This window comes from Typopeltis vanoorti, chromosome 6 (assembly GCF_054136105.1).
Source record: "Typopeltis vanoorti isolate ZY-2024b chromosome 6, IOZ_Tvanoo_1.0, whole genome shotgun sequence".
In the NCBI taxonomy this organism is placed as follows: Eukaryota; Metazoa; Arthropoda; class Arachnida; order Uropygi; family Thelyphonidae; genus Typopeltis; species Typopeltis vanoorti.
The window spans coordinates 135,243,920-135,270,310 of NC_143554.1; the positions used below are offsets into that span (position 1 = coordinate 135,243,920).

At 35.6% G+C, this 26,391-nt stretch overlaps 1 protein-coding gene across 2 annotated transcripts in view; it reads right to left on the reverse strand.

Annotated features, from left to right (window-relative positions):
* LOC150105967 (DNA-directed RNA polymerase III subunit RPC3-like) overlaps positions 1-26,391 on the reverse strand; it is a 164,015-nt gene that overhangs the window by 29,922 nt on the left and 107,702 nt on the right. For both annotated transcript variants that reach the window (XM_090393728.1, XM_090393727.1), the window contains exons 7-8: positions 19,567-19,748; positions 9,056-9,176 (exon numbers count right to left, since the gene is read on the reverse strand). In XM_090393728.1, coding sequence (XP_090249854.1) covers positions 9,056-9,176; positions 19,567-19,748 — 303 coding nt within the window. The remainder of the gene's footprint in view (positions 1-9,055; positions 9,177-19,566; positions 19,749-26,391) is intronic.

Here is a 26,391-nt window from a genome sequence, read left to right on the forward strand (position 1 = left end):
AAGATTATTTTACTGATTAATAATGAAATAATAACTTGATGTTTCGACCCCTGTATTGAGGTCATCATCAGAAGGATACATGTGTATAAGAACCAAGCTACATGTTGTTGCACTCTATACAGGTAAATTACATCTACATTGTTAACTAATCTTTTTTCTTAGCCTGCCCTCTAGTGATAAAAAAAATAATTACCAATAAAAACTACAATAAACTCTGCTAAAGTCCTCACGTACTAGGATTCTTCTGGAATTATACAGTTTATATTGTTATATTACGATTATCTTCTGGATTTGTACAGTACAGGTTGCTATTGAATGTTCAGGTAAAAAAAAAAAAAAAAAAAAAAAAAAAAACACTTCACCAAGTCTTCTTGTATTGAGATTTTTCTTCATGGTTGCTATGGAGGTTGCAGATGGGTCCTCCACATTCTTGGAATGGTTTAGACCATCATTTTTATTTAGATTCGGATCATGTTTGAGCATTTCACATGCTTCCTTGAATTTCCGCTCGAACCAGGTTTTGGTGCGGTGTAGGGACTTGGTACCTTTCCAATCAATTCTGTGGTATGTTTGGAGTGCGTGGTCAGAAAGGCCGGTTTTTCCAAAATGGAGGTATTTTATGTGTCGTTTGTGTTCATCCTTTCTGATTGGGATGGTTTGCCCTGTTTCCCCCTATGTATGGTATGTTACATGTGCATTCTATTTTGTAAACCCCTGGGTGGGCTAGGTGTGGCAGGGGATCATTGGAAGAACTGAGTAGGTGTCTTAATTTTGTCGGGGGTTTAAAGGTGGTTTTGATGTTGTATTTGTGTAGAGTTCTGTCTATTTTTTCTGAAATGCCTCTAACATGTTGGACCACTGTCTGGTTATCAACCAATTGGATTACAACCTCACCCAAGGTGAACTCTCGCTGGAGAAAGGTTTAAATTATGCCATTGCTCCGACGTCAGTAAATAAACTAGATATAATATATCATATCGAGAGAGGTTTAAGATCCCTCCCCACCAATTTAACTGACAAAATATGGATGGAAACTGCCTGTTTACTAAATTCAACCAAAAAATTAAGCAGCAACCTAAACAAAGTGAAAAAACTGGCCCTCAAATCCCTAAAAAATAACTGTGACATTATTATCACAAAAGCAGATAAAGGGAATGCCACTGTTGTTTTAAATCAGACAACCTACATTGAAAAAATGAACCATTTGGTATAGGACCACAACACCTACCAAATGGTAAATTACAACCCCATGCAACGCAACAAAAAGAAAACTACTGAACTACTTAAATCAGTTAAACACGTGGTCGGAAGAAACAATTAAAAAATTAATACTGCAGTATGCCCATGCACCCAGAATTTATGGCTTGCCAAAAGTACACAAAACAGACACGCCGTTACGTCCAATTGTGGAAGGAATTGACAGTCCGAATTACTACTTAGCCAAAAAATTAGCAGCCACACTCAAGGAATTGGTTGGTCATTCCCCTTCCTACATAAAAAATACACAACAATTCATAAACAAAATTAAAAACATTACACTCAACTTGACATAACTTCCCTTTTAACCAATGTCCCAATCAATGATACTATCTTACTCTTACAGAACATATTTCCGCACGACAACGCAGCCCTCTTTGCCCACTTACTCCGCTCTGGATATTTTGTGTGGCAAAACAATTTTTACCTTCAAAAAGAGGGTACAGCCATGGGCTCACCACTCCCCAATAGCGAACTTTTATATGGAAGACTTTGAGCAACAAGCTCTAGAATTGGCGTGCCTAAAGCCCAAAATTTGGCTCAGATACGTCGACGATATTTTCGCCATTTGGCCCCATGGCCACGAAGCACTAGATACATTCCTTAGCAACCTGAACAAACAACACAAACGCATTAAATTCACCCATTGAAATAGAAAAAACCAACTCTTTTCTGTTCCTAGACACACTTGTCACACGCCTTCCTTCAGGCTGCCTCTCCTTCTCAGTTTACCGCAAACCTACACACACAGGCCAGTACATACACAAAACTTCTTGTCACCACCCAACACAAAAACTAGGGGTCATAAGCACCCTTAAACACAGAGCTCAAACCATTTGTTCAAATGAATAAGCTCTTAACCATGAATATGAGACCATCAAAATATACCTTTATAAAAAATGGATACAGTACAAAAATCATTCACAAGATCCTCCACAAAGGTACCATTAATAACAAAAAAGATTTCAAGAATGCTATTGCTATACCATATGTTAGGGGAATTTCAGAAAAAATAGACAGAACTCTACACAAATACAACATCAAAACCACCTTTAAACCCTCCGACAAAATTAAGATACCTACTCAGTTCTTCCAATGATCCCCTGCCACACCTAGCCCACCTAGGGGTTTACAAAATAGATTGCACATGTAACATACCATACATAGGGAAAACAGGGAGAACCATCCCAATCAGAAAGGATGAACACAAATGACACATAAAATACCTCCATTTTGGAAAAACCGGCCTTTCTGACCACGCACTCCAAACATACCACAGAATTGATTGGAAAGGTACCAAGTCCCTACCACTCGAACCAAAACCTGGTTTGAGCGGAAATTCAAGGAAGCATGTGAAATGCTCAAACATGATCCGAATCTGAATAAAAATGATGGTCTAACCATTCCAAGAATGTGGAGGACCCATCTGCAACCTCCATAGCAACCACAAAGAAAAATCTCAATACAAGAAGACTTGGTGAAGTGTTTTTTTTTTTTTTTCTGAACATTCAACAGCAACCTGTATTGTACAAATCCAGAAGATAATCGTAATATAACAATATAAACTGTATAATTCCAGAAGAATCCTAGTATGTGAGGACTTTAGCAGAGTTTATTGTAGTTTTTATTGGTATTTTTTTTTTTATCACTAGAGGGCAGGCTAAGAAAAAAGATTAGTTAACAACATAGATGTAATTTACCTGTATAGAGTGCAACAACACGTAGCTTGGTTTTTATACACATGAATCCTTCTGATGATGACCTCAATACAGGGGTTGAAACGTCAAGTTATTATTTTAATATTAATCAGTAAAATAATCTTTTCAACACATGTGTTTTGTGTCCCTAAATTCATAAATATGAGTTCCAAAGTGCATGTGCATCACCATTATATTGAAGTGACCATACCATCTGAGATTGGTTCTACTAACACATTCCTGAATTCTAACAATGTCCTAATATCCTGCTTTTTAATGTGATACTGCCATTGATACCTACACTAATCATCTGTAAACATCTGTTGACTACACTAATCTTTCTCAGACTCATATCAGAGGTCTCTAGTCTTTGATCAAGGGTTTTATTTCTAGCTAAGCTGTGTGCTATGGATGTACTTTGATAATATCATTTCAGATGAGAAATGCCATTATCAAAGTGCATGTGCATCACCAAAGTGCATATAATGCTACTGATACTCTTGATCATTATAAATATCATCAAAAAATGTCTATCCCACTCAGAGATTACTAGTTAACTGACTCGCTTCCTACTTATGGTCATACATTAAAAACATTTCTAAAATTGATATGTTGTGTTGTCATCAGCATGCTTCTTTGGTTGTTATTCAACTGCTAATAAACAGTATAACTACACAAAAGAAATTTGTTAATTCAACTAGTTTCTTAAGCACTAGTAGGCTTCTTCAGTAATATATTAAAATGTCTTACATAAGCTATGCATGGTATGTATGCATCCTGTTGTTTAAAAATGTGGCAGGTGTGAAATAGGAATATGTATGTGTGAATGAAATGTAGGCAGTGGGAGACACTGGGAGAAATAAGTATCTTATTCTGGATTTAGTGGCAGCAGAGATGGTGCTTCAGAAGCAGGCGATTTCAGTTTATGAATACCAGTAGTGTGTTGGAGGGTAGGGAGAAGGTTAAAGACATATATATGGATTTAACATCGGGCAGTGTAGTAGACAGAGATGATTTGCCTGATGGTCATGTGTAAATGTAAACTGAAAGCAGGATGTGTGGAGAGAGAGAGAGAGAGAAAGAGAGCTGCTGAGAAAGGAGATGGAAGGAATGAAGACTGAAATGAGGAGGGTGAATGAAGATATTAGGAGGATGAAGAGGTTGGCTAGTGAGAGAAAAACAAGAACAGATGTAAGAGTACAGCAACAAACAAACAGCAAGAGAGAGAGAGTGCATATAATGCTACTGATACTCTTGATCATTATAAATATCATCAAAAAATGTCTATCCCACTCAGAGATTACTAGTTAACTGACTCGCTTCCTACTTACGGTCATACATTAAAAACATTTCTAAAATTGATATGTTGTGTTGTCATCAGCATGCTTCTTTGGTTGTTATTCAACTGCTAATAAACAGTATAACTACACAAAAGAAATTTGTTAATTCAACTAGTTTCTTAAGCACTAGTAGGCTTCTTCAGTAATATATTAAAATGTCTTACATAAGCTATGCATGGTATGTATGCATCCTGTTGTTTAAAAATGTGGCAGGTGTGAAATAGGAATATGTATGTGTGAATGAAATGTAGGCAGTGGGAGACACTGGGAGAAATAAGTATCTTATTCTGGATTTAGTGGCAGCAGAGATGGTGCTTCAGAAGCAGGCGATTTCAGTTTATGAATACCAGTAGTGTGTTGGAGGGTAGGGAGAAGGTTAAAGACATATATATGGATTTAACATCGGGCAGTGTAGTAGACAGAGATGATTTGCCTGATGGTCATGTGTAAATGTAAACTGAAAGCAGGATGTGTGGAGAGAGAGAGAGAGAGAGAGAGAGAGAGAGAGAGAGAGAAAGAGAGCTGCTGAGAAAGGAGATGGAAGGAATGAAGACTGAAATGAGGAGGGTGAATGAAGATATTAGGAGGATGAAGAGGTTGGCTAGTGAGAGAAAAACAAGAACAGATGTAAGAGTACAGCAACAAACAAACAGCAAGAGAGAGAGAGAGGGAGAGAGAGAGAGAAAGGAAGGATAGAAAATGGGAGAGATAAGAGAAAGAGGAAAGCCAGAGAATGGGGGAGATAGTGGAAGTGAGGAAATTGTAGAAAGCTGAGAGAGTGTGGATGCAAGCGATAGAGAGATGAGTGAGTGAGTGGTGAGAGAGAGAGAGAGAGAGAGAGAAACTGTAAGAGTCAGGGATGCCAGTGAGAGAAGGATGAATGAATTTGTTCGGAGCATCATGTATGCAGATTTGATGATTCAGGATGTGCAGAGTAGAGTGCCAGCATAGTACTAGTCTGGTGGAACAATAGAGAGTGTAGCACTGGTAGTGAAGAGGGATGAATATGTGGAGGAGATGATAGTAACTGAGACCAATAAACTAAGAGGTAGTGTGAATCGTGTAGTGTGAAATTTGATGTTGAGATAACACAGTAGAAATGTGCCCAATGCAGAAGGGTGCAGGCATTTGGAGAGACTGTTAATTTCTGGGCAAGTGAGTGTATCTGCAGGGGAAACTAGAATTGTATAGGTGGAATGTAGCAGGGATGGCCTCATGTGAGGATAGTGGCTTGAGAAATGAGAGGGTGCATACTATATTGCAGAGCCAGGTGAAGTATGAGAGGAGTAATAATGGCTCTAAGAATACTAGCAATGCACTGGTTTTTCTGTATACAAATCTAGGAGCATTAGAAATAAACAGAATGAGTTTTGTGGCATTGATTGACTCAGCCTCTCCAAAGGTTGTTGGTATCAGTGAAACTTGGTTCACTCAGGAGCAAACAGAGATAGAAATGGAAGGGTACAGTATATTTCACCAGGATAGGAAAGGTAAACATGGTGGTAGAGTGTTACTCATGATAAGAGATGAATTGTGCCCTCTCAAAGTGGAGAATTGAAGTGGAGATAACACTAATAGCTTTGAGTGAGAGTATATGGTATGAGATAGATTCTTATAAGACAATATTTAGTAGGGTGTTGCTACAGACCAGAGAATATAACGGGTAATGAGCAGGAAATGTTTAGGCAAATTAGTCTGGCAAGTGCAAAGTGAATGATCATTATGGGAGACTTCAACTACAGTGATATAAACTGGGCAAAGACAGCATGCAGCAATAAGAGAACTGAATTTTTGGATTTCTTGAAGGTCAACTGTCTTAGGCAGTATGTGGGGGAGGGAACACAAGGATCAAGAGTTTGGGATTTGGTCAGGGCATCTGATTGTGTATGAGATGGTGAGAGTGACCATGTAGTCCTTACTTGGAGGATAAAACTATCATAGACTTAGAAACCAGCTTGCAGCAGTACAATGGATGAAGGAATTTGAGGGAAGAGAGGATCATTAGTGCATGGGAGATACTTAAGAAAAAGTTGTTGATAGCAATGGCATATTGTACTTATATAACTTGAGTGAAGAAGATAAAGCAATTTGGAGGTCAAATGGATGACAAGAGAAATAAAAGGGGAAGTATGGATGAAAAAGGGATTATGGAAGACATATAAAGAGAGAGGTGGAGAACAGTTGTGTGAGGAATATAGGGCTTTTAGGTGCTGGTGCAAGAAGAAGAAGAGTTTGCTGAGATGCTGAACATCGACCTTTGGATGATCCTTTCTGGAATCTAGTAGATACATTCACCAGCAGTCGCTCTCCCCCTCTTCACAACTATATGGGATTATAAAAACCCTATATAACAGTGCCCTAACTACTGAACTTGGTCATATCCTGAACACTTTCTTAACCAATGGCTACAACTCCCAAAAAAATCCAAAAAATATTAAACCCTGTAACTGTCCCCCCCCCTCTCTTCAGAGTAGGGATTACTCAAGATCTGTCACCATTCCATATATCCTGGGCACATCTGAAAAATCCTAAGGAAATACAACCTTGCAACCTCTTACCAACCACATAAGAAACTGGCATCCCTTATCCACTTCACCAAAGACCAGCCACATCCCCTAGACCAGGGGGTGTTCAACTCGTCGATCGCGGAGCGATTTTTGGTCGATCTCTTGTGTATTCCTCCTTACTTACAAATTTAATTAAAACTGAAAACATAATATTTTATTTATCATTATTTTGTATTACTTTTAATTCACTTTAAGTTTATTGCTATTGTTTAGTTATTTTTCGTTGAAATTGGCAAATCAGTAATTTTCTTATAAGTCCAGGTAAATGAAATAATTTGGATCAGTGGAAGTCAAACAGCGAGCTGAGTGAATACGATTATAAGCAAAGCGTAAAAACTCGATTGTAGCTTAAATATTAAATATTCCAAAGCACATTACATCAATTTTTTACTTAGGTTAAGTCCCATGTGAATATTGTAAAAAAATAAACTTTGTTTGTCTTGGTATAGTTCGTATTAGATGTTTTTGTAAATAACTCTTTTGAAGCTAACTGTATATACTGCTTTAATAAGAATATGTCAGAGTGTTAAACACAAAGGCAATGTTTTTGTCGCCTAGGCTGTACATGGCGGCATTAGAAAGATTGTTATTGAAACTTGTATGAATGAGAAAGGCTTGCAGGCTCTAAGTGTAAACATCTCCGAAATCAGTCAGAAAGAGTTCAAACAACTTTCCGATGGCCGGCAACTTACAATCAAAAGAAAGTGGAGGAGAACAAAAGGCGTGCCGAACTTGAAACTTAAGATGAAAGACTCATACTGATTCTTTGGGGGTTGCCAAACTTCATGCGAAGTCTCAAAGGAGGCCTAATAAAAAGGGACTGAAGCAAGCAGAAGGGGTTCCCGGTTCTAGAATTGCTGTCAGAGAGGAGGCCGCCCGGCCCAGAGTTGCCATCAGAGAGACTGCCCGGATCCACGTTGCTTGAGAGAGGAGTTTCCCGCTTCCAGAAAGGAGCTTCTCAGTTCAAGACATCACTAGAGAGAGACTACTTCTAGGCCACAGACAAGGTTTCAAATTGCCGAAAGGAAGAATTCCAATTACCAGAGAAAAGTTTCCATGCCAGGTTAAAGTCAGACATTCAACAGTGTTGCGTTTTCATTACAATTTGATGAATCAAACGACTTCACTGATATTGCTCAGTTAATGGTATTTATTTGCATGGTATTTCAAGATTATTTAAGCAAAGAAGAACTTTTGAAAATTATACCATTATTGGGAAGGACTAGGGGAGAAGACATTTTTTCGGCATTTGATGAATTTGTGAAACAACACAAACTTCTGCTTTTTAAACTTGTGTCTATTACTACTGATGGTGCTCCTGCAATGATAGGTAATATATCAGGCTTCATTTCATTATGTAAAAACGATGACAAATATCCAGATTTTTTAATGTACCACTGTATTATTCACCAACAAGTACTGTGTAGTAAAAGATTAAACACAAAAGATGTTTTGGACATTACATTTAAAATTGTAAATTCTGTTCGAGGAAAAGCCCTGCAACGGCGGTTATATAAATTACAGGCAGATGATGATAGGGAACTTCTGTTGTACAATAATGTTCACTGGCTCAGCAGAAGTCAATTTTTAGAAAGATTTCTTGTATTAATTAATGATATAAAATTTTTTCTTGATGAAAAAGGAGATATTTATCCACAATTGAGTAATAAAAGATGGTTGTTATACATGGTTGTTTAGTAATACAGAGCTTATAAGTATTTTACCAGAATATCTCCTCCTGAGATTTTTATTTAATAAGGTAAAAACACCTTATGGTAACTTGTTCTGGTAAAATACTTATAAGCTCTGCATTACTAAAATCTTGGCATTTCTAGCCTGGCTCCCACTGATGAGACCTCAATAAAGGTCGAAACCAGTCTGGGTAGTGGCCCCTTGCCTTTAGTACAAAGCATCATACATCTCCTCCAGGAGATGGGCTTTGCATTAAGGGTAAATATTAAGATTAGTGATCAGAGCTTATTCTACTTTTACCATGAGTTGCCTTGGTCTTGCACTACATGCAGGGTCAGTTAGACTTGCAACACTTGCAGGTGCAAACTTGACTTGTTTGTCTGTTTGCTTACTTGGGAAATGGAGTAAAACCAGGTTTAAAATAGCTTGGTATCTTTAACACACACACACACACATATATATATATACACACACACACACACACACACATATACATACATACATGAGCATTGATGAAATTTTCCTGAAGCATCTTGTAAGTGCATTCCTTGGCATCTTTTGCAGGTATCATTGCAAACTCTTCAATTTGTTTCTGTTCCATAAATTTCTTCAGGAGAAGTAATCTAAAAGAAACATTGCAACATTTACTTTACATTTTTATGAAATAAAAAAAAAGTCAAGAAAAATAATAAAAAAAAAACAAACTGCAATGACTTTCTGATGTTTTGCTGTGAATCTATGTTTTTTTTTAATTATTTTTAATTTCTCTTAAGGATAATGATTCTTGGATCTTACCTGAAGACTGAAAGAGCTTGTCTGAGTTGCATGGGTGAGTGTCTCAGTATGGTGGAAAGTAATGTCTTCTGATATTTTCAGTAAGTGGTATAGATCTTTCAAAAAAAAAACATAACTAGTACTTCGCTTAAACTTTAAGCAATTTTTATGCAATTGTTTCTCAACATCATTTACTTGGAGGTTCACACATCATGTCTATCAATATGCAAGCAATTCCATTAGACTGTTATAATAGAACTGGGCATTTTAACAGAATGAGATTTTCATTGCTATCTTGACTTCCTTATCTGATATAAAGCAATGGCCTCTTAAATGTTCTATGGAAAACAGAAGCAAAATGATTCATAGCTATTCAATGCTATGGATCAAGCAAATAAGACAAAAAGGCCAGCATATTATACCAGTTACTTGTGTTTGTTCTTTTGGTCAGTTTATCAGATTTTCTGGGAGGGAAAATTCTACTAGCTTCATGTGAAATCTGCTAACTCATCTTCAAATGAAAAGCTCTTAAAAATGTTCTTCATGTTTGAAGTCTTGAATGGTTGGGCCCCGGTCCTAGATGGGATTCAAACTCAGGTCTTGGATGGTCCATGGACCAGGCTTTTGTTGTGTTAGAGGAAAAGTTGCTTACATGTCAGCACGAACTCTCCATAAAGAAAAAGACAAATATTGCCATTTTTGCAGATTCTTCTTAAGTTAATGAATAAAATGTACTACATCATTTACATTCCAAAAACGTTTGTCTTGTGGATGTGAACAACCTGATATCAAACAATCCTGACATTAATACACTTTACCCCATAACCAACTTTAATTCATCGATCGATGCTAACCAAACATTTTCTGCATTCTGAAACTCACCTCCTGTACACTGTTTCATTTGCATTTACTACCTGTACCATTTTAGCTGCCATATTCAGATTTCAATGTGGTGGAAAAACTGAAACTTCAAGCCAATGTACAGGAAAGTATAATGAATGAATGATGTATAACTTGCACAATAACATGTATTTGTTTTGTTAAGTTAAAAAAAGTAAAGACATTACTTTTCAAAAAGCATCTTCATAACTTACAGGTTTATTTCCTTTATTTCTTCATTTGTAGTGCTTTATCTCTTCATGTTACTTTAACATATTATTTTTTACTTTCTCAAAAATAAATAAATAAATAAAACCTTATGGTTTAAGATCTGTGTTCATGAAGATCAGAAAACATGTTATAACCTACATTCTCAAAAACAGTGAGCTGCAAGATGTTTTACTGAGAATATTTAATTATTTAACGGTATTAACTCACAACACACCACAAAAACAAAATAAATATAAATTATTAAGTTACTAATATTTTACTGAATTTAATAATTTGTATTTATTTTGTTTATATTTATTAAATGTTCTCAGTGAAACATCTTGCAGCTCACTGTTTTTGAGAATGTAGGTTATAACAAATTTTCTGATCTTCATGAACACAGATCTAAAACCATAAGGTTTTATTTATTTATTTATTTTTAAGAAAGTAAAAAATAATATGTTAAAGTAACATGAAAAGCTGAAGCACAACAAATGAAGAAATGAAGGTACTAACAATCAAATTTGCAATGGACAAACGTCCTCACATCCTATTTTGGTATCTATTTTAGAGCAGCTGGATTTAAAGTAGTTTATAGCTATTGAGTAAAAGTAGTCTTAAAGTGATCAGCTTCCAAATCTTTGGTAAATTAATGCAGTCACACTTGTTGTGATTCAGAGGTTATATTACTGATGCTAATCCAAAAAACTAGCATCTCACATTCGTCACAGCTCTTATAGAGTATTGCAGTTTTCTTCTATTCAATTCTGTGTGAAGGGAACATGATCTGACAGTCCTGATATGCCATAATGATGGTAGCATATTTATGTTCATCAATGCAGATGTTAACATAACTTCCTGTCTGTCCCTAGTAGGATAAGGTTGGGCATAGGGCACTTTATATACTCTTGGATGTGTTAAAGGATGAAGAGCATCTTTAGGAGAACAAGCAGAAGTTACTAGTTCAATATGTCATTTGAAAGTTGTATGAAGATTATATTTATTTAGCATTTTGTCTATCTTTTCAGATGTACCTTAGATATAGAGGATGGGGACAGTTATGCTGTGATCATGTTATATCAATGAAGCATATGTATGGTATGATGAAAAAAAAAAGTACTGAGTCTATGCTATTACATTTAGCTGTAGCAACAGTGTTGACATCAGAAGAAATGACGTTTATTGTCGAGCATTATTTTCGTTCATATGGAGTTGGTAGAGCAAATGGTCCAAGCCTAAGCATCCTAAATAGTGTCACCATTGCCTTAATTGCAAGGTTCTGAACGTTAAGGAGCTGGGTACCTTTTTTTGTATCGCATGACTTAATTTTTAACATCATTAATAACACCAAACAATAGAGAAAATGGTCCAAGCCTAAGCATGACCTAAATAGTGTCACCATTGCCATAATTGCAAGGTTTTGAATGTAAAGGAGCTAGGTACCTTTTTTTGTATATCATTCAGGTGATATCGCATGACTTAATTTTTAACATCATTAACAACACCAAACAATTTTATCAAAATATGTTTTATTAACTGCTTATATTTCACTGAATTTTAAATCATCATCATCAGAGCATAACATATTTGTACACACGATAGTGAGTAAGTGAAACAATACAATTGCAATGGACAAAAGATCTAGAGTCCTATTTTGGCAAACCCTAATGTTTAAAAAAAAAAAAAAACATTCCAGCTATGTGGGAGTTGCTCTTAGGATGATAATCTCCCAAATGTTTGGCAAATTAATGCAACCGTATTTGTTCAGGTTAGGAAAATTCTTCAAAGCCATTGCTGACTCAAAAAATAATCTTTCAGATCTGTAACAACTTCTAAATAGCACATTAGAAGTTGTTACAGATTTTTCATTTTCTTCTATCTAATCCTGTGTGAAGGATTGTCCAAAGGGTGGTCTGCCAGTCCTGACTTGCCATAGTAATTGTAGCAAATGTATTTTTTTATGTTCTTCCAGGTGGATGTTAACTGATCTTCCTGTTTGCCCATGAGGTTTGAAAGTGGTGCAAAGGCCATGTTTCATCAGTACTTTGGCTATCTTTTCTTATGTACCTCTGACATAGGGAATAGAGATGGTCATGTTGTGTTCCTGTGTATTAGGGGAGGGAGGAGTAATGGGACTATGTAGTATTTTATCTATTTTGTAGGAATTGTAGCCATTGGCTAAGAACATATGGAGCAGATATTTGAGTTCTGTGGTCACAGCTGTATCATTAGACTGAATATCTCTGGCTCTGTGTGTAAGTATTTTTAAAATGCCATACTATTGGACTGGATAATGATGTGATTGTTCATGTAGGTATCTTCCAGTGTGTGTGTGTTGGCTTTCTGTAAATGGATAAAAGATAGTGATCCCTCTGAAAGGTGGGTGACTAATGTGACACATTAGTCACCATCCATTTCAAAACACTAGTTAAAAATCATATCCTAAAAAATTCAGACATAATGGTTAGTTTTGATGTCACCTCTTTATTTACCAATGTATCACTTATAGTCACTCTTGATTTGATCAAGTCTAAATTTCCTACTGATATTTTTGAATTATTCAAATTTACTATATATGCAGGTTACTTTAGATGGGGGGAAAAATCTACAAACAGATTAATGGTAATGCTAACAGTTTCCCCTCCCCCCCCCTTAGCAAACTTTTACATGGAACACTTTGAAAACAAAGTGCTTACCACAGCTACATACAAGCCACCAGTGTGATTATGCTATGTAGATGATGTGTTTGCCATTTGACCCCCACGGACAAGACACTTTGGATGCGTTTGTTGCTTACCTAAACAGACAACACCTCAAAATCCACTTCACAGTAGAAAAATAATCTAATAACTGTTTACTATTTCTTGACACATTAGTCACCCGCCTTTCAGATGGATCACTATCTTTTCTATTTACAGAAAGCCAACACACAGGAAGATAACTACATAAACAATCACATCATCATCCAGTCCAACAGTATGGCATTTTAAAAACACTTACACACAGAGCCAGAGCCATTTGTTTTAACGATACAACTGTGACCACAGAACTCAAATATCTGCGCCACATGTTCTTAGCAAACAGCTACAATTCCTACAAAATAGATAAATTACTACATAGCCACATTACTGCTCCCTCCCTCCCCAATACACAGGGACACAACATGACTATCTCTATTCCCTATGTTAGAGGTACTTCAGAAAAGATAGCCAAAGTACTGATGAAACATGACCTTTGCACCACTTTCAAACCTCATGTCAAACTAGCAACTCTGATCCACTCACCTAAGGATAAATTTCACCCTTTAGCACACCCAGGAATATATGAAGTTCCCTGTGATTGTGACTTGGCCTACTATGGGCAAACAGAAAGATCAGTTAACATCCACCTAGAAGAACATAAAAAATACATTTGCTACTATTACTATGGCAAGTCAGAACTGGCAGACCATGCTTTGGACATGCCTTCACACAGAATTAGATGGAAGAAAAGAAAACGAATGTGCTATTTAGGAGTCGTTGCAGATCTGAGAGATTATTTTTCGAGTCCGCAATGGCTTTGAAGATTTCACGTAGCATTAATTTACCAAAAATTTGGGAGACTGTCATCCAAAGAGCAACTCGCATATAGCTGTAATATTTTTTTTTTATTAACAACATTAGAATGTGCCAAAACAGGACTCTAGATCTTTTGTCCATTGCAATTGTATTGTTTCACTTACTTACTGCTGTGTGTACAAGTGTGTTGTGCTCTGATGATGCTGATTTGAAATTCAGTGAAATATAAGCAGTTAATAAAATACCTTTTGATAAAATTGTTTGGTGTTGTTAATGCCGTTAAAAATTAAGTCATGAATAATCATCAACACCTAAGCTTATCTGTTAGATCATTTAGGTGGGTCAGCATTTAACAACAAAGGATTATGCTGCATGGCAAGAATACCATGCATGCATGCTGGCCAATGTCTATGAAGATCTGGCCACGCAGTTAGCCTAGTGGCTTTGCGCTTCGCAACCATATGCCTGGGGAAGGAGTGTCCTAGGTTCGATTCCCGTCAACGACATGAGGAGCTTAAGGATCTTCCTCAGCAAGCCAAGTTAGCTAGTCTTGAGAGTAGACAGCAGGGTTTTTCCAACAGTTTATCTGGGGTTTTTCATCCCGCAAAGCAGGCAAATCGGTCCCCGTGAACACATGCAGATTACAGTCAGGAATACTGACCCAGCCATAGGCCTGATTTGTTAGCTATGCCGGTTCTGAGCCCTGATAAAATTTTTTTTTTTTTTTTTTTGGGGGGGGGGGGGGACATAGATGGTGCAGTACCTCCCGTAAAAGTGACTCATGGCTGCTGTATCATCAAATGAAAATTTAATTTTTTATGAAGATCTGTCCTTCTTCCATAATGTTTGGTTCTCAGACAAAGCGCATTTCCATTTAAGGGGCACCCCAACTCAACATCACCAGAGTTAAAGATCGGTACTATCAACATAAGAAGCCTGAATGGCAAAGAAATGGAGCTAGCTGAGGAATTAGATAAGTACCAGATCGACATAATAGGGGTGACTGAAACAAAAAAGACCAAAACTGGTGAGATCTTTCTGAGCAATAAATACAAAATGTTATATTCAGGCAATAACAATCAAGGAAAACAAGGAGTAGCCATAGTATTCAACACAAAATACGAGGCTAATCTTCTTGAATGGCAGTCAGTCTCAAGTAGAGTAATGTGGGCAAATATGACAATGGGGAACTGGACAATGAGACTTATTTGTGCCTATGGTCCCACAGAAGGTTCTACTAAGGTAGAAGTGGAGGAATTTTTTGAGGCTTTAGAAAAAGCAACTGACACAATGAAAAATGAAAAGTTGGTCCTTGTTGGGGATCTAAATAGTAGAGTAGGAAATGATTGTGAGACATACAAAAATATTTGGGGAAAATTTGGAGAAAAGAGCAAAGCTAATAATAATGGCAAATATCTGTTGGATTTCTGCTCAGGACATGGACTGGTTATTACTAACACCATGTTCCAACATAAAAATGTGCACAAATTCACATGGAGAGAAGAGGCTAGGAATAAAAAAAGTCTCATTGACTATGTTATTGTTGATAGTGATGTTTTCTCCCTGGTGCAGGACACCAGAGTGTACAGAGGATTTGAAATTGGAAGTGATCACTATTTAGTTTTGAGCAGGATAAAATTGAATTTCATATTGAAAAGAATAACATGTAAGAAAGTTTTATAGCGAATAAAAGTTGAGCAGCTCTCAGATGTAAACTGTAGACTAAAATACAGAAATATTATTGAAAAGAAAATGAAAGAGTTTGAGAACAGGAATCAAACCTTGGAGATTCAGTGGCAAATTCTGAAGGAAACATTGATTGATTCTGCCAGAGAGGCATGTGGTGAGGTTGTGTGCAAAGATAAAAAAATCAGAACTCCCTGGTGGACACAGGAAGTTAAAGAGGCAGTGAAGGAAAAGAAGAAAGCATATCAAAAGTTCCTGGCAAATAAGTCAGCTTTTACTCTTACAGAATACAGAGACAAATGTAAGAAAGCTAAACAGTGTGTAAAACTAGCTAAACAAAAGTCATGGGAGGACTTTGGCAAGAATATAGAAAATAAATATCAAGAAGGTGGCAAAATATTCTGGAGGTTGTTGAAGAAGCTTAGGAATGGAGGAAAGAGTGCTGTAAAAGGAATTAGAGATGATAAAGGTGAAATGAAAACAGGAGAAAAAGATATCCTTGAAGTATGGAGTAATTACTTTGAAAAACTGCTAAATGAAACAAGCAGTGATGACAGCACAGTGATAAAAAACACTGACCAGGCATGCAATCAGGAATACATATCCATACTTGAAGTAGAAAAAGCCATCAAAGGCTTGAAATGTGGAAAGGCAGCAGGAGTAGATGATATTCGACCAGAAATGCTGAAGTATGGTGGTATAAGAGTCTTACAGTGGCTGCACTGCATAGTTCAGAAAGCCTGGACAGAGGGACGAATTCCCGATGATTGGAGTAGAGCTCTCATAGTACCCATATATAAAAAGGGAAATAAAACTGAATGTGAGAATTACAGAGGTATTTCCCTACTGAGTGTTCCTGGCAAGATCTATGCAAGTATACTTGAGAAACGGTTGAGAAGAATTGTGGAAGAAAAGCTTCGTGAAGAACAAGCTGGATTCAGGCCAAATAGAGGCTGTCAGGATCAGATCTTCACTTTACGACAAATAGTCGAGAAAGCATGGGAATATAACAAAGATCTGTATTTAAGTTTTGTCGATTTGGAAAAGGCATATGACAAGGTGCCAAGAGAGAAGCTATTCAATACGCTGCAGTTATATGGTGTCAATGGGGCATTATATCAAGCAATACTTAGTCTTTATTTGAGTTGTGAGTCAGCAGTTAGAATTGAAGGAAGTACAGGAAGATGGTTTAATGTTAAATCTGGTGTGAGACAAGGATGTACATTATACCCTCTGTTATTCATTATCTATATGGATCACATTATGAAGGAATGTGGTATTAAACCTGATATCAAAATTGGAGATGTTAATGTCAGCTCTTTGCTTTATGCGGATGATGTTATACTTCTAAATAAATCCGCTACAAGTCTGCAAGATTCTCTGACTAAATTGAATAGCTGTTGTAATAGATATGGTATGAAGGTCAGCAATAAAAAGACAAAGACAATGAAAATAGGCAGAATCATTGAAAATGTCAACTGTGTTGTGAATGGTGAACCTGTGGAACAAGTAAAACATTTCAGCTACTTAGGCACAATTTTTACTGAAGATGGTAAACTAAATATAGAAATAGACAACAGAATCAGCAAAGCTGGTATCGTGGGAAGTCAATTGAATAAATTCATATGGAATAAGAAAGAAATTAGTCGGAACACTAAATTAGCTGTATACAAGACTGTGTTCAAACCAGTTTTAACTTATGGATCTGAGAGCTGGGCCAGAAGTAAAACACTTGACCAAAGACTAGAGACCGCAGATATGAGAGTCCTGAGAAAGATTAGAGGCGTGAACAGATGGCATCAATGGCAATATCATATTAAAAATGAGGATATTAGGAAAGAACTTGACATTGTCAGCATCCAGGAATGCGTTAGCAGAGCTAATCTCAGATGGTATGGTCACTTAAATAGAATGGGAGAGGAAAGATTAGCAAAACAAGTGTTCTCTGCCAGGTTGGCAGGAAAACGACCCAGAGGAAGACCAAGATATAGGTGGATTGATACGGTACAAAGTGCCTTAGACGATAGAAACATAAGATCTGATAATGTTGGAGTCTTGACAAGTAACAGACTGATTTGGAGGAAAATTGTAGATAGGAAGTTAGTAATGATGTAATTTTTTCATGTAGTACTGTCATATCCTGTACACCCCTTGAGGGTACATGGCAGGAATTTGATGATGATGATGATGATGTAAACACTTCTTGAACTCATTGACATTCGTGCTCTCACCACTCTATCAGGCAATGCATTCCATAGTTCAACCACTCTCCATGCAAACTACTCCTCATCCTCTTGCTCACAGCTTCCTTTCATAACTATAAAAATGAGTATTAATACTGATATTTTATTAGTTTCATGTTAAGCAGGACAACAAATTATTTATCAGCATTATAAAAAAAAAAAAGTTGTTTAATTGATATAAATACTTTTTAAGATACTTCTCATTTTAGTTCTCAATTCCCAAACTGATTCCTGTTTTAGGGAAATTGTCTTATCATCCAATTTTCAGTGAACTTTCTTTCAATGACTTGTTTTGTCATTGAAAGAAATGACAAAACAAGGAATTGTGTTTTTTGTGAGAAATTGTAGGTTTTTGATAACTTACCTCAATAAGTTGTTTTCAGTGAATTGCCAAATGATGTTTTTTTCTTTCTTTCAGAAAATGAAATGACTTTCACTGTGCTATTGATTAAATGCTGATTTGATTGTTTTTTTCCCCCAGTAAATTGCCTGATAAATTTTCTTTAAATGAATTATTTCCACTGAATTTTCTGTACACTGTGCAAGGATAATCTCAGATAGTATGATTACTTAATTTTTCGTCTTCCATTCTGTTTATTAAAATATGTGTTGGAAGCAAAATGACAGTTAAAAGACTCAGAGGAAGACTTAGGTATAAGTGGGTTGATAAAGGAAGCTACTAATGTGAAACTTGCTATGATATATTGATTATTATTATTATTATTATTACCCCAAGACCTCATGGAGTCAAAGACTCATCTGGGAGGTCCCTTTATCACATACACATCTGATCATATCATCCCTTAAACACACTCAAACTCCTTGCAGACACCACACTCTCAGGCAAGGCATTCCAATCATTCACAACTCTGCACGAAAAAAACCTGCCTCTCACTCCCCTACTCACACCCCCTTTATACAGTTTCCAGGGATGACCTCTGGTTCTCCCCTGATCTCCCACTATTCTCTGTAGAACTTCTCCACCATTGATCTTATAACAACCCCTTACCAATTTGTAGGTCTCTATCATATCTCCCCTCTTCCTCCTCTCCACCAGACTCTGCAAAATACAACATTTTTATGTTGGACTATCCTAATATCTGATACAGCATAAATCATGATGGCAACAACATTCTCTTAAAAGATATGATAGCATCTTATTGAGTACTGTAGTTTTACTAATATTAAAATTGTTTGATATTCTAACCATCACCAGCCCATTCATTTTCATCCCCCATCCCAAATGATCTTAGGAAGGATAAACAGACAGCTGAAGAATTAAAAACACTATTCACTATAGCCTTCTTTATCTTTTCTTGTTCTGTAATTTTGGCTCTGTTTTATTATTCATTCATTTCATCCCAATCCTTTTAAGTAAACGGTCCATTCTTCTTAGATTGTGCACTATCTACAGATACTACACCACCCCTTTTTCCAGATAAAATTTTTATTACAAAGCTGAACACTACCCTTTATTTCCCTTTATTGATCTTCAATCCCATTTTTTTAATTTGCACAATAAAGAAAAAAAGTATATATAGTTCACTTATAATGATATTTTAACTTTCGCTCTCAATTATATTCATGACGCTACTATTTGAGATAGAATGTAAAAGCTGCATTTGATAAATTATTCCTGACAGATTTACAAAATATTTTTGTACCTGAAAATTCTCGAGCATTTCGAGCCAAATCGATCTTGAACAACAGATATAGCAACAGCTTCCACCAACTTCCTCAGAACTTTAAGTGTATTAATCACATACATACCACCAGATCTTTCATCTGACTTTGATATAAATTGACTGGAATCCTCCATCAGGACAGACATATATGAATTTAGTTCCTTTAAAGAATAAAAATGTTGTATAAATATTAACAGAAAATATTGCTTTATAATAATAATAATAAACAGACTGATCAAATTTATTGATGAAATTATTATGGTTATTGCATTTTATTTAGTGCTAAAAACTGTGTGAATCAAATCATTTCTAATATATAAAATTCTAAACATTATATATATATATATATAAAATGTACCCTTGAGTCAAAAGCATATACAATGGTTCAAATAATGAGTGCTCACTTCACAGATCTTTCAACCTGGTATATGTAACATAGTGCTACCACTACACTGGGTATAGAGATAGAGGTGCACAAGAAGGAAGTTCTAAAGCTGTTGTATAACCTGGATTAGAATTTGTCAATAGGGACATACTGGATGTCAGCATATATGCTGAAGGAATGCTTAGCCAAACTGGTTAAAGACCCTTGACATGTTTGTATAATTTAACTTTTAGCACAGGAAAGATCCCACAAGAATAGAAAGAATGTATGATAATCCCATTGCATGAGGGTGGTGCAAAGACACATTTGTCTTTGCACCTTTGCATCACTATTGATCTATCAGTATTGATAGAGTAATTGTAAAGATTTTAGATAAGTTGGTAAGAATTCACACACAGAAATAAATGGACAAACAAGATATACTTTATAAGGAACAGCATGGATTTCCTAAAGGCAGGGTAAGTTTGAGAAATTTGCCAATATATTTTATAGTAATGTTACAGCTGAGTTGGATAAAGGGAATGGATACACTATGATGCTGGACTTTACTAAGGCATTTGATAGGATATCGTATGAAAGGCTGTTGCATAAACTAGAGAACATAGGATTGGAATATAAACGACTAGCTTGGCTAAACATATGGTAGACAGACGGGTATCAGAAAGTGGTATGTGAATCTTGCAGATTTAAGATGGCTAGTGGTATGCCACAGGGATTAGTACTTGGACCATTGTTGTTTAATCTATATATAATGATACTGGAAATCTTCAATTATTTAAAGGATAGGCAATCAGGGATGCTACTGATATACAACATTTACAAGGTGAATAGACCAAAAAATGTGGGCAAACAATAATGGCTATCAATTCAATGTTAGTAATATTATATTAGTGGGATTATGCTTGGAGTAACTGACAAGGCTAGCAATCTTGAAGTAATGGTAGATGGAAAGTTGAAGCTATATATACATATATATATATATATATATATATATAACATAAAAAAATACAAATAGAACTCCAAGGATAATTGCAATGTTGAAATGAATATTGATATATAAGGATATGGAAGTCATTCTTCCTCTTTAGAAGGCCTTGATATGACTGCACCTGGACTATTATGTGCGGATTTGGTCTCATGGGTTCGAAAGGAATAAAGAAGCTGGGGAAAGGCTGCAAAGAAGAGGTATTCCATAATCCCAATATCATCTTGGATATTGGGATTATGGAATGAGATTATGGAATAAAGATGATATTGGGATTATGGAATGTAAATTACAAGGATAGATTGAGAGTATGTGGACTGCAGACACTGATAGAAAGAGAAGAGAAGAGAAAAGAAAGAGGGGTGAGATGATATAAGTGCACAAATGCTTGAAAGGGCATTATAGGATATTGGTTGATAAAATTTTTCATTATATGGAAGGTAGGCAATTTTGAAATTATTAAGTTATGAGTGGCAATATGGCATCTGATGAAGTCAAATGAAAAGATGGATGGGGAAAGGACAAGGGGCATCCGAGAAAGTTAAGTTTGTGTGCAGTTAATAAAGGGGTAAGAGCTAGATTTTTTACTTATAATACCATGACTGAGTGAAATAGTTTGTCTGTTGAAGTAGTGAGTGCACCTAATGTGAATGAGTTTTAAGAGAGAGGGTATGACAGCTGGTGTGGATGACGTATGGCCTCCTTTGATGAGTCCTTGATGTCTAATAATAATAATGATAATAATATGCAAAATATATATTACATATTGCTATTGGGTTCTTCTAATAGTAAATTCCTAACACACAATAGTTACTAGTAGTTTGCAGCAGACCATGAACCAACAAACAACTTCATAGCAAATGTATGCTTTCCATTGTTATTCTTGTTTATAAAAATTTCTTATGCATGTTACCTGCTTTTTTGTTTATTCATGTATTTCTCCTAATGATGTGAAACAGAAGAATTTTCACAAAACTAGCAGAGTAGTCAAATTATTCTATCCCATCTGTTTCTTTCATGTGGAAGAATACTAGTAAAAGCGCTTTTAATATGTCCTCTCTTTACAGAAGCTTATGCAATGATAAAGTTCCTTTAAATTGCCTCCTATGGGACTTTAAAAAAAAACATTTTTTAGCTGTTTTTGAATTTAGTATCACGAGTTGACTGTAATATTGCAATATATTAGTTTTGATTTCACACCATATCAGAATGCATACCGATTAAATTTCAGTGATTCAACATTATACAGTAGGTACTTAAGAGCCATGAAATACAAATATCATAGCATACTATATCAATTCTAAAAGATTAAATCATAATGAATGCTGTTTTTTAAAATTAATAGTAGTCAGTTTTTTTAAACTGCATGCAAGCCAATTTTTTATGAGGTAACATAGGTTAGAAGAATATTAAAATCAATAATTAAAATTAAACAATAACAAGATCATTCACTTTTATAAAAATAATTCTTTTCTGTTCTCTTTTTCAACTTTAAACTTTCTTTATTTTAACTAAGCAAAATGAACTTTTATTTAACATAAAATAAGCACAGAGCTGGCTTACTAGGCTACAATCATTCATTATGGTACTATCTTCAAACACAGAACATAATGTTAAGATTCATGTCCTTCCTTCTTTCCATTGTTTAAAATGTCATTAAAAAAAAAAAAGATTAGCGATGTTTGTAGATAAATAAATTATGTTGATTTCAGTAGATGAAAAATAATTTCTTTTTGGTTTTGTTTTGTTGTAGACACTATCTTTCTGAAATTTTTTCATGCTGTTCCTCTAAAATACACTTAATAATATATATCAAATGCTTATATTCTTAAGAGGCACCCCTTGTACAGAAACACTGGCTTTTTCTGTGATTTATATGAATAAAAATTAAAACATAAATTATGTATTTTTAGACATGCCATGAGGAATATCTTCATGTTCTTGTCTTGTAATATAAGAACACTTTGTAATGCATACCGATGAATTTCGAGCAACACTGCATTTCCCAATGCTATTGGGAAATGCAGTGTTGCTCGAAATTCCTCTCCAGAAAACAAACAAGGCCTTATCCTTGCTCTCAAGGAGGAGTGGGCCAGTTTGCTTCAAAAACTCCTGAATCACTTGATGCTAAGTATGGTACAACATTGTGAGAGCTGCACTGCAGTTTGGGGTGGTCATGTTTCATACTGAAAGGTCTCTCTGCATAGCGTTCTGTAAGCACTGTACATTAATTCCTTAACTACGTCCTTAGGAAATTTGTAACTTTTGGCCAAAACATATTGTAATTTAATTTATATGAAAGTTATAACACACTGCTGAGTAATATAATTTATTACTATGCTGCCAATAAATTTATGCCCACATTTGGCTGTAGTTGTGAAAATTTTTTCATATACAGGTAAAAATGTTGTTCATCCTCAGTTTTTAGATACCAGTGCTATTATAGACTGCTTGGAAAGAAGTCAAAATGCACTCCCATGGACAAGGTGCATCACGCCATGTAATGAGTCATGTGTTTGTAGTTGGTATAATTGGAGGGATATGATACTCCAAAATCAGTGCAACTGTGTGTGGATGAAATAGCTGTGAGAAGGGAACTGACGGGTTTGAAAGAGGCATTGTGATAGGATGCCATCTTGCAGGCCTATCTCTTCAGCAAATTGTTGACAAATTGTACCATCCCAGGTCAACAATTAGTGATACCATCGTCAGATGGAAGCAATATTACCTGCAGCAGACAATCTGCCAAACACACTTAATATGACTGTAGCATGCTACAAAGAATAATATGTAAAAACCACCATTCGCCTGCCGATATGTTGAACGTGGAGTTCTGGGCATCAGCTGTAACATGAATCTACACAAAACATTCAGAATCGAGTTCACAACATGGGTTTTCATGGTAGGACCACAATATGCAAGACCCACATTAGCGAAAGCAACATGAAGCATCATCTTCAGTGGTGCAAAGAGCATGCACAGCAGGACATGGAAGCTTGGAAAGCTTTATTATAGAGCAATGAATCACTATGAAATTTCGAGATGGTGGTTGTGTGATTATATTGTCCTATTTTTTACTGGTTTGTCCTCGGACCTCTGTTTGGTGCCATGAACATTGAACTCAGAGAGGTAGTCGAACATTCTGGACAATGCAAGCTCACTACTTTCTGGCATTTCTACAAAACTGACCATTTGATTTTCTTTCAGCAAGACAATGCATCATATCATAAGGCTGTTGCTGTAACTGCAGGGTTTGTGGACATGGATGTCACCACACTTGACTGGCCTCCACAGAGCCCCGATCCCAATCCTTTTGAACATCTGTGGGATGAATTGGAGCATAAGGTGAGATTAAGGGATGTTAGTCTCATAAGTCCAGGACCTCATTACATACCTATAGGAATGGTCCAAAATTTCCATTGATTGCTGTCATCCACTTGTGGAAAGCATGCTCTGTAGGAATGCAGCAGCCATCGCAGCGAAAGCAGGTCCTATATCTTATTAAGGTGGGCACCATGGCTGTTCATTCTTCACACTGTGTCTGTTGACTTCTTTCCAAGCAGTGTATGTATGTATATGATATTATACATACATAACAAAATACTAACATATGTGAGATCTCTATTATTGATAGAAGAGCAACTAACAAAAAAAGGAAAAACTTATGCAATGAAGGTAGGATTTGTGAAAGATTGAGTAATTCCGATGATGAATGGTAATTATTTAAGTATGTATTACTATGTAAAAGTATATATTTATCTATCTCTTTTCTTCTCTTCCATCCTCAAGATGGGTTGAGTCCCATGTGGATAAGAGCCTTCTACCATTCTCTATCAAAAGCAAGCTCTTTCCCATGCAATGTTAATCTTGGTCTTCCTCTCTTATACCCTCTATAGTGTCCTCAAATACTAGACAAGGAAGTCTGTTCTGGTTCCATTTGCACAATGTGACCAAACTAATGGAGTTATGATTTTTAAGTATGTTAAGAATTGTTGAGTTAGGGATATTCAAATCTTGAAGCACTGTGCATTTGTTTTATGTTCTGTCCAAAAACGAGTTCTGTTGATTTTCCTGAAGCATTTCATTTCAAAAGCCAGCTCCTCTCTGGTTCTTCTTTTAAAGTCCAAGTTTCTTCCATGTAAAGATATGTTGGTAGTATTATACTTTTGTATAATTTTATCTTTAGAGTTGTAGGAATTTTGTTGTTTTTCCAAATTTTATTCAGTTTATTAATCACTGACCATGCTATGGAGAATCTGCGCTTTACTGTTGCTAGTAATTTAAATTTGAAGTCAAATATGCTTCTAGGTAATTAAAACCATTAACTTGCTATGGTTTCCTGATATCTGTATATTTATCATCAGTGAATAAAAGAAAAAAGAGATTTATTTAGAAAAAAATCACCTATTCTTTATTAATGCTTCTCAATTCATCTAATTATATCTTTAGTTCACTGATGAAAAAAATTTTTAGTTTAAAATCTCTTGGACAATCATTTCCAAGTACTTTGTATATTTGAATTACTTCTTTTTACAATGATATTCATTATTATATTGCTGCAGTTTGGATTTAAGCTAACAATACCAGTCTTTTTATAAAGTATATAATATAATTAAATTTTGATTTTCTAGATCCTAGTAAAAATTTTTCCTAAACAAACACTTTTTTTAAAAAACTTACCAAGGAATAATTGTACTCTGTTTACAGAGAAAGATCAAAAAAGTATTATCTGAGTAGGCTACCATAAATTTAACTGAAGAGAGAGATTCTTCAATATTATTTAAGTGATGTACCCACTACCAACTTCTCCTTCTGACTAATATCAGACCTGTCATGCAATAGCACAAGTTAGCTAAGTTTGAAATTTCTTTACTTTCTAGTCTTCTTTATGGTCAATCTTACTTCCAAAATGTGACCAAGTGACACATATTGTGTTTTTACTTACACCAGTTCTTTCTTCTACTGCAAGTGACAAAAATCCAAAGGACTTAGACCTAGATGACAAATTGTGTACACTATGATATGCCACTCAGGATAAATGATTAAAATGCATTTTCATTACATGAGACTAATGTGGGTGAGCACTATTATGTCAGAAGTATACATAATGCCATGTAGCCAAAGGTACATTATCAAAAGATAGCAGCAATTTTGTTTGCAGAAATCATAGTAAATGTCATGTGTAACATGACCTTTGAAAATAAACACAACAATAGCTAGGGGTAAAGGTACCAAACATTGATGCTAAAGCAATATTATACATTACTTTCCAGAGTGGAAAGAGGATTTGTTTTCAAGTCATGTAGAATATCCATGAGACTGAGGTGTTGAACAAGTTGTCTGTGGCATAGATAGAAGCATTCTTCATGTAACATTCTTTAATCTCTCATTTGCATGGCACATGAAACTCCTTTGTGTTCACATAAGGATTCTG